The 14,981-nt window shown below is 34.7% G+C and overlaps 1 protein-coding gene across 5 annotated transcripts in view; it reads left to right on the top strand.

The window, feature by feature from the left end:
* Window positions 1-14,981, top strand: part of LOC149806871 (ubiquitin carboxyl-terminal hydrolase 24-like) — a 311,591-nt gene that overhangs the window by 216,981 nt on the left and 79,629 nt on the right. For all 5 annotated transcript variants that reach the window (XM_089959015.1, XM_089959005.1, XM_089958996.1 and 2 more), the window contains exons 44-45: window positions 3,787-4,067; window positions 11,348-11,487. In XM_089959015.1, coding sequence (XP_089815141.1) covers window positions 3,787-4,067; window positions 11,348-11,487 — 421 coding nt within the window. The remainder of the gene's footprint in view (window positions 1-3,786; window positions 4,068-11,347; window positions 11,488-14,981) is intronic.

The following is a 14,981-nucleotide window of genomic DNA, read 5'->3' as shown; positions in this document are numbered from 1 at the left end:
TACAGAATGGGACATATTGACATAAAAAGTCTCTGTTCTTACCACATAAAATTATAGCCATACTGAAATCTTTGAACGACATGGAAACCTCTCAAACAAGAAATTTCACCATCATTTTGGATTTCCATTCCACATGAAAGATTTGCAATACTTTAACCATGACAACCCATTTATATTCATGATCTTAGAGAAACATGATTTACTGATAGTCTGGAACAAGCATTTTGTAATGTTTGATGTCTTGTTACAGAAGATATTAAGGGTAATGAAAGAGCAGGTAAAACACCTATGACTGCCTTGCACATTGTGTAAATTAGCATTTTCTATATACTTGACAAAATATGTGGCATGAAACCTCCAGAACAGCCTTCGTAACACCAACCACCCATCAATGGAGAGTGGCAATCCACATAAAAAACAAGAGGTGATATTTTGCTGAGCTTGTGTTGGACACTCATACCTGACTAGTGATATGTATAGCTTGTAAAAGACATATATATCTGACCCATGATGTGTATAGCTTGTTGAAGACATACATACCTTACTCATGATGTGTATAGCTTGTAGAAGACATACATACCTGACTCATGATGTGTATACCTTGTAAAAGACATACATGCCTGACTCATGGTGTGTATAGCTTGTATAGGACATACATACCTGACTCATGATGTGTATACCTTGTAAAAGACATACATGCCTGACTCATGGTGTGTATAGCTTGTAGAAGACATACATACCTGACTCATGATGTGTATACCTTGTAAAAGACATACATGCCTGACTCATGGTGTGTATAGCTTGTAGAAGACATACATACCTGACTCATGATGTGTATACCTTGTAAAAGACATACATGCCTGACTCATGGTGTGTATAGCTTGTTGAAGACATACATACCTTACTCATGATGTGTATAGCTTGTTGAAGACATACATGCCTGACTCATGATGTGTATAGCTTGTAGAAGAGATACATTCCTGACTCGTGATGTGTATAGCTTGTTGAAGACATACATACCTTACTCATGGTGTGTATAGCTTGTAGAAGAGATACATTCCTGACTCGTGATGTGTATAGCTTGTTGAAGACATACATACCAGACTCATGATGTGTATAGCTTGTAAAAGACATACATACCTGACTCATGATGTGTATACCTTGTATAGGACATACATACCTGACTCGTGATGTGTTTACCTTGTATAGGACATACATACCTGACTCGTGATATGTATAGCTTGTATAGGACACATACCTGACTCATGATGTGTATAGCTTGAATTAGACACACATACCTGACTCATGATGTATATAGCTTGTATAGGACACACTTATCTGACTCATGATGTGTATAGCTTGTATTGGACACACCTGACTCATGATGTGTTTAGCTTGTATAGGACACACTTACATGACTTGTTCATACCTTCTGAAGTGAGAACCTTGACCAGATTGCATACCCTACCATGATTCACTGACAGGGGATTACATTCTTGTAAAATGTATTGACTTACACCAGGTGAGACATTTTTTTTATGTTCCCTCAACTGAGTAAAAGGGTCTTTATTTAGTGGTTTAAAGGGTCTTTATTTAGACATACCAGCTGAGAAAATCTTTTTGACAAATATGGTTTATATAACATATTTTGACTGTTTATTTTAAGGATTTATTTTTCTTTTCTTTTATCTTTTAAGATCTTGACCTTTTCTCTTGCTGGCTGTGTATACATTTATTTGTGAGGATTTTATCATCCTAAAATTTCTTCTATTAATCTCTTATCTTTGCATTTTTTTTTAGAACTTAACTATTATTTGGCACTTTATGGCCAGTAATGTGCTGAAATGCCATTAAATCCAATAAATAACATACTATTCTAATGACTTATACTCCCCACCTTATGTCTATAAATATAACTTTATGTTGGTCTATGGTTGAAGATAATGTGAAATGATACATTGAACCCAAATGGATAAATTTCTACATTGTGATAGACACAATTTTATAATCACTTAAGCTGCACTGAACTGAAACTCTCAGTTGTTGTTTATTGTTTAACATGATTTTTCAGCATATACATGGTGGCCAGTATATCTAGTTGAGGAAGAACCCCAAAAAAAGTACCGGGAAGAACAACAGATGCACAAGAAGCTACTAGCAAGCTTTCTCACACACCCAAGACTCTTTTGTTACATGATACTAGTTGAGGCCCTTGATTGGCTGAAGCACCATTATAATGAATAAATAAGACCACCATTTCAATATAATCTCTATAAGATTTTGCTAATTAGCCAGCCCTTAACTTGTAGATGTGTATCCTGAACATGAAATTGTTTCAAACTTCACTCAGTAAATTGACTCTCAGTAATTTTACATTTTTTCCACAAGATCTTTTTACAGCACTGAAATAAAGTTATTGCATAGAAAATATATGTTGAAAGATACCCTCCATTCCTTAAGATTCCATTTAGGTTTTATCATGCTTAGAAAGAAATGGTTCCATCATGATGGTGAAACCAAAGCTAATTCAGACAGTGATACATGTAGCAATTATAAATAATGCTCAGAAATTTTCAGATTGGTTCAAAGTTTCAATATACTATTCTGTTTCAACATGAAGCTTGAAACAATATTTCCACCATCATCAAAGTAATTTATTGATTTTGATAAATGAGTAATTATTATATATTCATGATGTTTTTATGTTAGAAGTATGTATTTTTACTACTTTATGCTCTTTAAGTAATATAAAGAGTGAGAAGCAACAAGCTTTGTAAATACAACAAATAATTTATTATAATCCTAGAAGTCCTAATGATTAAAGTTCTGAATAAATTTTAGTGGTATTCCAAAATAAATCCATCACTGGAAGTGTTGGTGTGCCTGCAATGGCTTCTGTTGTGGCAATGTGTCAACAGTCTTTTCTTGGATCACAATCGTACAATACAAAAATATGTCCTTATTTGAATTTCACTATAAATCCAAGTCTCTGTGTCCAGGATTATTAATTTTGAGCACTTTGTGTTTCCAGTGAAGAATACTTTGAATTAAATAATTTCACCAAAATCAAATTAGTGCACAACAATAATATACTTGATTTTGCTCAGATGTTATCACACAAATGACTAATTTTCTAGTAAATAAGATTTATATTAAAAATACTAAGACCTGAAAGAAAACTCAGATGAGGGTCAAATATTCATTGTTCTAAAACAATTAGGTCTTTGACAATAAAGCATATGACATACATCATGTACACGTTTGACTCGTCTTAAGATAATAATTCTAATCAAATATTGTTTATATAACTGTCACTGATCTTAGACAAGATCAAATTTTACATAACAACCACTCCCATGGTTAAAGTGATTTGAGCATCTGCCTAGGATATGGGAGGTCACAGGTTCGAGCCACAGCCAAGTCATATCAAAGACTTATAAAAAGTGTACTAGCAGCTGCCCCACTTGGTGCTCAGCATTACGAGGTTAGTGTTAGGACTGGTTGGCCTGGTGTCAGGATAATGTAACTGGGTGGAACGTGATGCTACATGTCTGCAGCATGAGGCTTCATTGCCAGTTTTCACTATAAACTGCCACACTCTAGAAATCATAGTGATATAGCTGAATTTTTTTTTTAAAGCAACATTAAAAATCTGAATCACACACACACACACACGCACATGCACACACATTACCCATAGCATATAATGAAGTTTTAAAAATAAAAAAAAAACAACTGACAAAAAAACAAAGCAAATTAAATGTATATAGCAGTATTACATTTTAGTTTCCTTGGATACTGGACATGGAACCATATACAGCGGAGGGCATGGCTCGATGTGAAAGTGCAAATATGAATGGTACAATGGAACAGGATTTATCCTCAGAGGATGAACAAGCTAAAGGAGTGGGAGGTAATGCAGGAGCAGCAGGAGACAGCAGGCCCCCTGATATAGTCATCACCTCTTATCCAGACCACAAGCCAATAAACTATGAACTTGTTGGTGTTGTGGTTCATAGTGGTCAAGCCAATGCTGGACATTACTATTCTTTCATTAAAGAAAGACGGTAAGTTTAAAAAAAGTTGTGTAATTCAGATCTTTAAGTAGTAAGGCTAAATATCACACAGTGACTGTGTGTATGTGGAATTGGCCCAATATACTCACCAGTGTTGTAAGATCTGACCAATGGAAGTAGTCTCTGTGGAATGCATCCCATTATCATGTCTGAGCTGAAAAGCTCTGAGAAATTTTTAAAGGGTGCAGTTTATAGAAAAACAAATTGCAATTTATATTTTTAGGATTTTACCCTTATTTATCTTTGTTTTTGTTTTGTGCTTTTTTTGCATACTTGAACTTTCTCTTTACTGTATAGCCATGATTGTGCTAATGTACTATTAAACTACATACAGATACATACATGCACACATACAGATACACACACACACACACACACACATACATACATACATACATACATACATACATACATACACACATACACACACACACATACATACATACCATACGTACATACATATATACATACAGACAGACATACATACATACATACATGCATACATACATACATACATACATAACAATCTTTAACTTGTGGTTTTTACTAAACAATTTCAGAAAAAATATTAAACATTTTCCTTAATTATACATGAGTTATTTAACATAAATCCAATTTATTCATTGTATTAATCTGCATTTGGAGTGTTTCATTGCACATATTTATTATCGTATACTAAGATTGTTACAGTACATGCATTGTGTTTTATGGATTGCCCACTTAGTCTGATGGACATTAACAGAGAGGCAGGGGATTAAGTGCCCACTATGAGTAGTGGAAGTCCACTCAGTCTGGTGGATTTTCCAGCCAGACTAGTGAAAATTCACTCAATTTAATGGATGTCTGTCACAGATTTTATTGCAACCATAGTAGGTTTTATTGCACACCTCTGCAATTCATTGTATTCACTCTGCAAGTCAACTCATGAAACAAACAGTTGGGAAAAACCCTGACACTGTAGACCTGACCCAAGCAGGTTTGAATTTCATACCTTCACCTGTACAAATTATGCAGTGGTAACATTTTGTGTGGCATTATCAATTAATCTGTCGTAGTTTGTCTTTTATTTCCATACTATTTCCAAGACCTTTTTTAAAGAAATTATTGAAAGCACTATTATAAATTTTGAAAAGTGATTACAAACAAATACCGTACTATTTTATATCAGACATATATAATCAAGGACACTTGAACATTATGACATGCATATCTTAACACATTCTAACATTTGTTCTTCAGGAATAATGTTTCATCGTGTATAAAAATAAAAAAGATACATGAGCTTTGCTACAAAAGGGTTTTGCAGTACTTTTACCCTTAATCGTTGATTATAACATTGTTTATGAGAGAGTGCACATTTTTTTTTAATGAGCAGAATTGTGTACACTGTATTGACTGTTGCATCTATCAGTAGCCATTTATATCATGAACAAAGTGATTTCAGTTTTTAAAAAACAGTTTCGTTCTGTCCTGACTTTTTACACAAATCTACACGCATCACCACATACTAGCTGAGAAGTGACATTCTTACTTTGAAGTCAGTTGCTACACCTGCTACTGCAGCTTCCTGTCTCAAGTCAACATCATTTTGTCAGAACAGTTCCTACTTTGTCCAAGCTACTGTTCAATGTCATGCTTTGATGTTTCAAAATGTACATTAACTGTTGAATGAAAATATTGCAGCACTATACACCTTAGAACCAGTGTATCTCCCAGGGGTGTAAAATTGGTGTCAGAACTTGTGGTCAAATGAAAAATGTGGGAGTAAACAATGTACTGACAAATTTTCATCTGACCCATACTTTTGTCAGCTTGAAATAGGAAATTTCAACTTGCACTACATACTCTCTATCTCTCTCTAAAAAATACAAATAAGCAAATGCACGTTTAAGAAATAAATGCATTTTCTATTCATAGATTAATTTTATTAGTTCATTTTCCTTTTAGTTTATGGTCGTACTTTTAACAGTCTCTATTTTTTTGTAGTAATATTATAAACTAGCACATTACATAACGCATATATAAGCCAATACAAAAACCCAAATAAATCTTTTTAACCAAATGGCAGTTAATTTACTGCCTGTCATAAAATGTGTACTTTCATTGGTTTTATTATGCTTTGTCCAAAACTGCATTTATCCAAAAATCAAAGAGGCTAATGATTCGTCTTCTTATTAGTAAGATACACTTAAATTCTTAAATCTTTCTCTTATTGCAGCAGAGTTACAAACCAACAAAATCTTCAGTGACCCCCTGACTTTGTAATCCAAATAGCACATCTGTCTATGCAAGTTTACTTATTTCTTTGTTGTGAAAGAATGCCTTCAATGATAATATGTTCTCCAAATATCTTGTGGCAAACAAGAGCTGATTTTTGAAAATTCTTAAACCCTGTCATGAAAGGATTATTCACTTTTGCAGTCTTCACAATCACACGATCAGAATTTCACTCATAATTCCAAAGGATGTGCCATATTCTAGTCAAGGGAATTATTTTCTCCTTTCTTCATTAAAGTTAGATTCATGGTTACTCCACTGTGTACTGCTTCTTTCACTTTCTTGGCTACTGATTCTGAGTGCATGCCATTTTCATCTGGAGATCATTTTCTAGTCAGACAAGCAATAAGGTTAGTTTGTCTGGATGACACGTTGCTGAGCTGATGGAAATCACACGAGAGCTCGCAAGATTAGGGGAAGTTACTCCGTCATATCAATGCCTATGCTCGAAGCGTACATGATGCCATCCCTCATTCTAAGCATTCAATATTGAATAAATCCTGATTGCATTATGCAGATCCTTTGCATCAAGAATATGCATAACAACAAAATGTGTGCATCAGCCATCTCCAGTGTGCATCTCTGACACACAAATGTGCGCAAAGGGAAATGCTGTTAAAATGATATTAGTTTGTGAAAAAAATTTGGATAGAGAAATGCATTTGGTGTTAAGTTCTCATAGTATCATGTACAGTTAGTGTTTAACTTCAGTTTTGAAAAGAGTGTAATGGCCTTGATGCATGTCTAGACTTTGCTCTTTCATTTCTGAAATCCGAACAAGTATATTTGTTTCAAACTATATCCTATCCCCTCTTTCTCTGTCTCTTAGCCTCTCCACTCCTTAGCATAATAAGCAAATAGTGCTTAAATTATGACAAGTGACCTACTGGTCAATGTCATGCTTCATTATTTTAAAATAAGCACTGTTGAATGAAAATGTTTCTTGCTGTAACAAAATAAAACACTTTGAGACAAAGAAGATATTAGTAATCATTTTTAAATGCTCCAAATTCGTCCTCACGGTATTCAAGGATGTGCTCTCAATTGCTGTTCATGTCATAAACCAAGTGATTGTATGAAAAATGTTACCACCTACTTGACCACACCGATGGCCTCGTGGTCAGAGTGCTTGCCTCTGCTGCAGGATGTCATGGGTTTGAACCCTGGCTGAGTCATACCAAAGACTTACAAAAATGGTTTTAACAGCTGCCTCGCTTGGCACTCAGCATTAAGATGTTAGTGTTAGGATTGGTCAGCCTGGTGTCAGAATAATGTGACAGGGTGGGACATCATGCTACATGACTGCTGCATGATGCCCCAGTGCTAGACATCATTATAAACTGCCACACTGCAGACATTGTAGCGATAGGACTGAAAACTTGTTAAAGCTATGTTAAAATTCCAAATCACACACATACAGACCTGTTTAAAGCCGTGAAAATTATGAAGCCACATATTAAGTGCAATTAGAGATTTTATAGCCTTGGGAAACACATGGCTTATCCATTACAGGCAATTTAGAAGGCATTATTGACATACATAGATATATATTCAGCTGATACCTAACACCATACAGGTTAAAGCAGGTACATACAAAATCCACCCACAGACAAAATACCCCAGGACAAAATCTCCCCCCCCCCAAAAAAAAAAATGAAAGATAGGACATAATCTCCTCCCCCAGTATAAGTTTAGCCCTTTTTGCATTAAATCCTTCCTTGATGTTTTTAATACTTGCATTTTTCTCGTATACCATTAGAAATAGAGCATTACAAGCACAAGAGGAAATAAGTACTGAGTGTTTTCCCAGGTTCTTCCTCCACCATTAATACTGGCCGCCATGTATAGCCTATCGTGTGCTGAAAAATGGCATTAAACCTCACAACTGCAACCTCAGATACCCATTTCACAACAAAGTTTGCATAATTGTTCATTGCTCCAGTGACATAAATGGTTATATCGTCCACCTAAGATGTGGGAGGTTACGGGTTCTAATCCTGGCCAAGTCATACCATAGACTTATAAAATGGTACTAGCAGCTGCCTCACTTGGTGCTTAAGAGGTTAGTTTTTTTACATGGTTGGCCTGGTGTGAGGATAATGTGACTGGGTGGGGCAAGATGTTACTTGTCTGTGGCATGAAGCCCCAGTGCTAGACATCAGTATCAACTGCCACACTGCAGACATAGCGATATGACTCAAATTGTTAAAGCGCCATTAAAGTCCAAAACAAGTGCATAATAGTAGCCAAAAGATGATGGATGTACTGGAGAAATTTGTATAATAAACTGCATCGTTAACCTGTTAGTAGTTTGCTTCTCATTTTCTCATCTGTTGTAAAATCTGGTCATAAATAATATGTACAAACTAAATGCCTCAGAATTTTAAACGACGGAAAGTCACATGAGTGAGCATTACTGCAATAACATTCACAATGACCTTAGAAGTAATAGATATAATTCAAGATAACAGGAAAAGTTAGGGATTTACAACCTTAGAAGTAATAGATATGATTCAAGATAACAGGAAAAGTTAGGGATTTACAACCTTAGAAGTAATAGATATGATTCAAGATAACAGGAAAAGTTAGGGATTTACAACCTTTGAAGCCAAACCTCATCCACATCCAGTATGGAGTAAACTAAGTTTTGCAAGCGATACCTGTTTAAAGCTGTGAAAAATAAGAAGCCACATTAATAACGGTCATTGTAATTGGAGATTTTATAACTTTGGCAAACAAGTGGTTTAGCTATTTTGGGTGATAGATAAAGCATTATTGATAGATATCATGTGTGTTCTGCTTATGCATAATAGAGTAGAAGTTTTACAAAGGGGAAAAATAGGTATGAACAAAAAGAAATTACACTTAGATTAGTAAGCTTTACAAAATAGACATGGAGGCTATTAATTGTACAGTAAATACAGTAATCTACCACATATACCTATTTCACAACTAAGTTTGCATAATAGTAGGCATTTCCATTGAGTTGCAAAAGATGATAATATGATGGACGTCCATGAGAAATTAAATGCAGCTACAGTAATTGTCATGTAGATTGAAAATATATATAGAATTTTATCTCCTACTGAAACTATTTAAGTGATTACACTTTTTCATCACTTTTGCCTGTCCATTTTGTAATAATACATGTAAGCTTATCAGATGACCAAACCAGCAATCCATAGAGCCTGTGTAAAAACAGTAGGTTAATGGTAAAAGGAAACACATCAAGTTCCTGAGAAAATGTGTTGTATGGACATGTATATTTGGGTTGCAAGTGCTGAACAGGCTGGACTTGCATTAGTTGCATATTGGATTGTGCTGTGTTTATTTCATCATGTGGGAATATTTTAAGGAAACTATGTTATGCAAACAGTTTAAAAGTCACTGGCAGAATGAAGCCTGCTAATATATGTATGTGTGATTTCTTGTTCCTTTTGTTTGTTTAAAAGCAGATACTCTCTCTCTCTCTCTCTCATTTTAAAATTACTATAATTAAACTTTATATATTTTGTGAAACACCTATATAGTTTCAGCATTCTTTGCTTAGAAATCTTCATCTCTGACAAAACACATTACGTAATTGCATTTTAGTGGGCGAGTTTTTGAATATTAAACAGTACCGTGTACAACTGTACATTTTCACGTGTGCTACAGCTGAGCTGACAAGAAAGTTCCACAATGGCATAATGATCTTGCTGTGGCAATAAAACTTAATCCATCTACTACAAGCCATGACATGGAAAATCCATGACAGTCACTATGTCCTGTCCATGATGGACACAGTGGCATGTCAAGAATTAAGGTCCAACATGGGAAGGTGAATTTTCCATACAACATGATGCATGTACTGTAGGTCTCCTAACTTTGTGGTAATTATCTCACATGCAGTTTTCCACTAATATTTTACCTCCCTCAGTCACCCTTCTTAAACAGTATATCCCATTCCATCTTTTCGTTGGTTTTTAAAAGAGAAATTGCATTGTAGTTCATAAAGCGAAAAAAAAGTCACTCTCATTGTTTACTTGTATGCCTTTCTTGTTTCCTTGAGGGGAGGGGGGTTGTCTCCCAATTAATATGGCAGGGATTTTTGACATGATATTATTATCTTCATAGTATAATAAAACAGTAAATTATAAACATGAACGAGATGCTGATGGCAATGTTACAATAATGCTCACTTAATACAAGTCAGGGTATTGTCAAGTAAATGAAAATTGATGAGTTGCATAACTTATATTTCACTGCAGATATTTTTAAAAATAAAATTCACAGGCATTTTTAGTGTCTTTCAATAGTTCAAAACCTGGTGTATATTGATGACATTCATTGTGATTATTAAGTTCCATATTTAACAGGCTCTTAATAGTTTCATAGTCCAGATTTCCCAATGTGATCATGTTTGGAGATATCATTTCTTCCCCCATGTACTATCTTAACATATATTTGTTAGCCAATGGTTTATTAGCATTACACATTTCAGTTTTTGGACAAAAATTGACCACACAAAAAAAAAACATAAGAGTTTCCCATTAAATTTTCCTCTTAAAATGGCTTAAAAATCTATAACAATTCAACATGACAAAAAAATTCAAAACACACAGATCAGTCTCATTTTTATCACACCTACACCAACAGTTGGCCAATTCTGAATCAGAGAATTACAAGCCATCACTGACCACCTTTGACTGGTTCTGACTTTTTGTAATGTATGGATATAATACATAAAAATGCAAAGTGTCCTTTAATTTTCAAGAGCAGGAGAATTCAGCTTTAAAATGGTATGTGCATTAGAGGGCCTACCACTGGTAGAATCATATGTATGCCCCTTGACTGTCTGTGCGTCTGTATGTTCATCAGGCTAAGTTTTGTGTTTTTGTCAGTTTTCAGGTATGATGGTGGGGCATTAATGTTACTTGAACATACTTCTAGTTTGTCCATCACTGCTTTTTATTTTTAATATTTAATTTATCACTTACCAATAATCTTTTTAGTGGCACAGTGTTGAACAATCCAAACAAGGGAAAGTGGTTCCGATTCAATGACACTATTGTTGAGGAATTTGAGATGAATGACACTAGTCTTGAGTCTGAGTGTTTTGGAGGAACTTACAAAGCAAAGGTCTATGATCAGTGTAAGTACAGTTCTCCTTTACCTGTCCCTTGGTATATAACCATCCTTTTTATATCAAGTACTGTTGTCTCTCACCATAAAACCCTTCAGTAAATCCCCATCTTTTTTTATACCAGGTACAGAAGACCTTCACTGTAAAACCCCATAGTATATAATTGTCCTATTTATACCATGTATAGTAGTCTCTCACCCTAAAGCCTGTCAGTATATCACCATTCTTTTTATACCATGAACGGTAGTCCATCACCCCAAAGTCCATCACTGTATCACCATTCTTCTTGTACTATGGATTTGGATTGATCACAGTACAAGTTGGCCATTGCAGAGTGAATGTTGAGTACAGCGTGTATCAGAAGTCACAGAATTTTCAAGCCCGTGACTGATCACAAGAAAAGATGTGACTATGTACGATTAACTGAAGTCATATAAGCATATTGGCTGCTGTTATTGTCTGCACAAAAACACTGCCACTAAATGAGAACATGCTGTCGTTTGCTGCATTTTCACAAAAAAGAACAGAAACAGTGCACAGGCTGATTCTGCAGTTTAGTAGGCAGTGCTGCAGAGATGCTCCAAGGGTGCAAGACGTCATTCATGCAAAAGTTGTATGAATGCACACTTGGAAACTGGCGATGAGCAAGAACCCTACTCAAGTCACACATATGAAATGTACTCTGCACAATATAACATTTTATTCAGCCATTTATTTTTAAAGTGCTTGTTGTGAAATAAGTCAAGCCGGTAGAAATATTCTAGCACTTCTTGCAATGTGTAATTTTTCATAACTGTTTACATATCTGGTTTTTCAGCTTGACACGAATGAGTTTTAAACTAAATTTGATTGGCACATTGTATCTTGTAACAAGCATTTCATCATAGTTTAAACCTTGCATCAAGGAAGTTTTACAAATGCACGTTTATAATACAAGCTATCTAGAAGATCCAAAATGGTGGAGTCCCAGCATGGTTCATCTTTGGATGCAGACTTTGTTCAGCAAATACAGGTTGATCATAGTGATGGAGCTGGGACAATGTTAATGGAGATACCAGCAAGCTTATTGTAGTTGCTGTTGAAAGCTATTGTCTAACTTCAGCATGTCAGAAAAGAATAAAAATCCAAATCATTATTAAATGAGTTATGGTTTCGTTAAATTAGGTCAGTTTTGATTTATTAATGTTACTTCACTTAATTTCAGCTCTTATCTAATGAGAAGCAATTTTAATGTGGATTTACATCATTAAATAGCATTATTATGATACATCTTTATCGTAAATTGCCTCAAAATAAGATGGTCTCAATTATAGCATGGATCACTTTTGTGGATATGTTATATAGAGGAAGCACTGTATCTGTTATTAGCTGGTGTATGAGCTGAAATATTATTTTACAGTACAAACCTGCTATGAGCAACCACCTGTCATTTATGACCACACTCACAATGCATGGATTGATTTTATTATATAAACGCTCTGTTGTGAGCAACCACCTGCTGAAGTTGACTGTGACCATGACATCTTGGGGAAAATATGCATTTCATCACTGATATAAATAACTGCATCATAGAAACGGGGATAAATGACTTCTGATTTAAGCCTTGTAACAATGGCCACTTATACCATTCTAAAAACACAGACTGGCTTCCAATGTCTTAATTTTTATGTATGCCTAGAGTGTTTTATAGTTTTGATTGTAAACCAGACTAAAATACATGTAGATTGTTCCAGTACTTAGACTGGTACCCAGCCTTACATAGATACTGGCCCTATGTAAAAGTAAAGGAAGGGACCAGTCTATCCAGCCCTGTAAACAACCATATTGTGAGAATAGAGACATACACCACTGACCTTTATGTATTAATTTGTGGCAATGACTGCTTGAAAAGTAAAGATTGTTCTGATCAAAACAAAAATAAATGAAATATAAAAAGAGGGAAGGTGTATGGCTACTGGTTAGTAAATTTGGCAAGTCAAATAGATAGTGACATATTATTATAGATGGTAAACCAAGCTATTGCACATGTCACGAACTGCACTGTAGTGTTGAAGATGTAATTGTATAGCCAAAGTTAAGGTAGTGGTTGCATATATTGTTTGTCCTTAGAGTTAATCCGTATTACCTGTAAGTGTAAAAGGTCTTTGTCCATTAAACAAGCTAGTGAGAATCATTTCTAGGATTTTATTGATAGTGTTAAAGACTTGTGATGTTTATGGCTTCCCCCCCAGTGTTAGACTGCTTACATCCCACACACCAAGCTGTCTGTTCAAGTAGGTGCAACCAGTTTACACACCTTGTTTATAGAGTTCATCTTATTATGTCTTCTTTGAATTAAGCCATTGACTTTTGTCTCTGAATAAATGATTCTGTTTATGGATGAGATAATTGTTTCTTTTTATTTCATTAACTGTTAGCTACCAGACCAAAATTTGCAAGCTTATTTTTAAGATTGCAGCAAGCTTGCAATAGAACCTTGCACAAGCTTAGATTTGAAACCATGCAAGCTTACCAACTGCAAGCTTGCAAACAAAGTTGACCTAGCTATCTGCATCAAAAGAACTGATTTGACATTGATTAAATTATTCTATGCATGGTCACATGCCTCCATTTTTCTAGCTCTTGATGTGTGAAAAGTATGAGTAATATCAAATATTAAAATGAAAATGTTAATATATGGTGTACATTAATTAGCATGAGATCTTACTGACACATAGAAAGAAAAGAATATAGTCATCAAATCAGTTAATAATATTTAATCAGATAAAAAAATAAAAGCATATGAATGTGGTCTGTGTGAGGAAACTCTTTATGGCTTTGGAAATGTTTTACTAATTTACTTCCACATAGAAATTAATTTGGGGGAGGATGGTGTCAGATGGTTAGGTTCCCTATCTCATCTGTCAAAATGATAAACTATTAGGTGAAAAACAAGAATCTTTGCCATTTGAATTACTCTGAACAACCTCTTCTAAACAAAATCTTCAGAATAAAATTCTGCATCCTCCTCTGCTTCTGGTGTGATTCAGGTATCATCCACTGAAATGAAAAGCTTTAAACAAAAAAAATCAGACAAAACTGATTAGGTACCTGAAGACATTTTGAAATAAAATAACTGCCATCTTCTTTGAGACTGAAAAGAATTAAATGTAACAACCTCTGAACAATTGTTGAATTTGATATGCAAGAGGAAAAAAAGACCCTTAGAAAAACGGTAACGTGATTCACAAGCATGCGTGTAATTTTATAATCTCATAACCCTATTGTCGATAACTGAAGCACTGCATCGATTACTGTAGTTTGGCAAGCACAGCAATAAATAATAAAAATCTAATGAGTTAATCATCTCGATCATTGGGTGAAGCAACATTATAAAGTCATTTTTTGATGTATTTAAATCGTAAAAGTGAAACAGAACGCTACCGCCAATCTACAGTCCCGGCAAACTGGCAAAATACAACACACTCTTGAGTTTACTCACCAACATGATAACTTTGTGATTT

This window comes from Sinohyriopsis cumingii, chromosome 1, assembly GCF_028554795.1.
Source record: "Sinohyriopsis cumingii isolate HCF-2022 chromosome 1, ASM2855479v2, whole genome shotgun sequence".
In the NCBI taxonomy this organism is placed as follows: Eukaryota; Metazoa; Mollusca; class Bivalvia; order Unionida; family Unionidae; genus Sinohyriopsis; species Sinohyriopsis cumingii.
The sequence above is the reverse complement of the archived record's forward strand: the minus strand, read 5'-3'. Positions and strand labels throughout refer to the sequence as shown.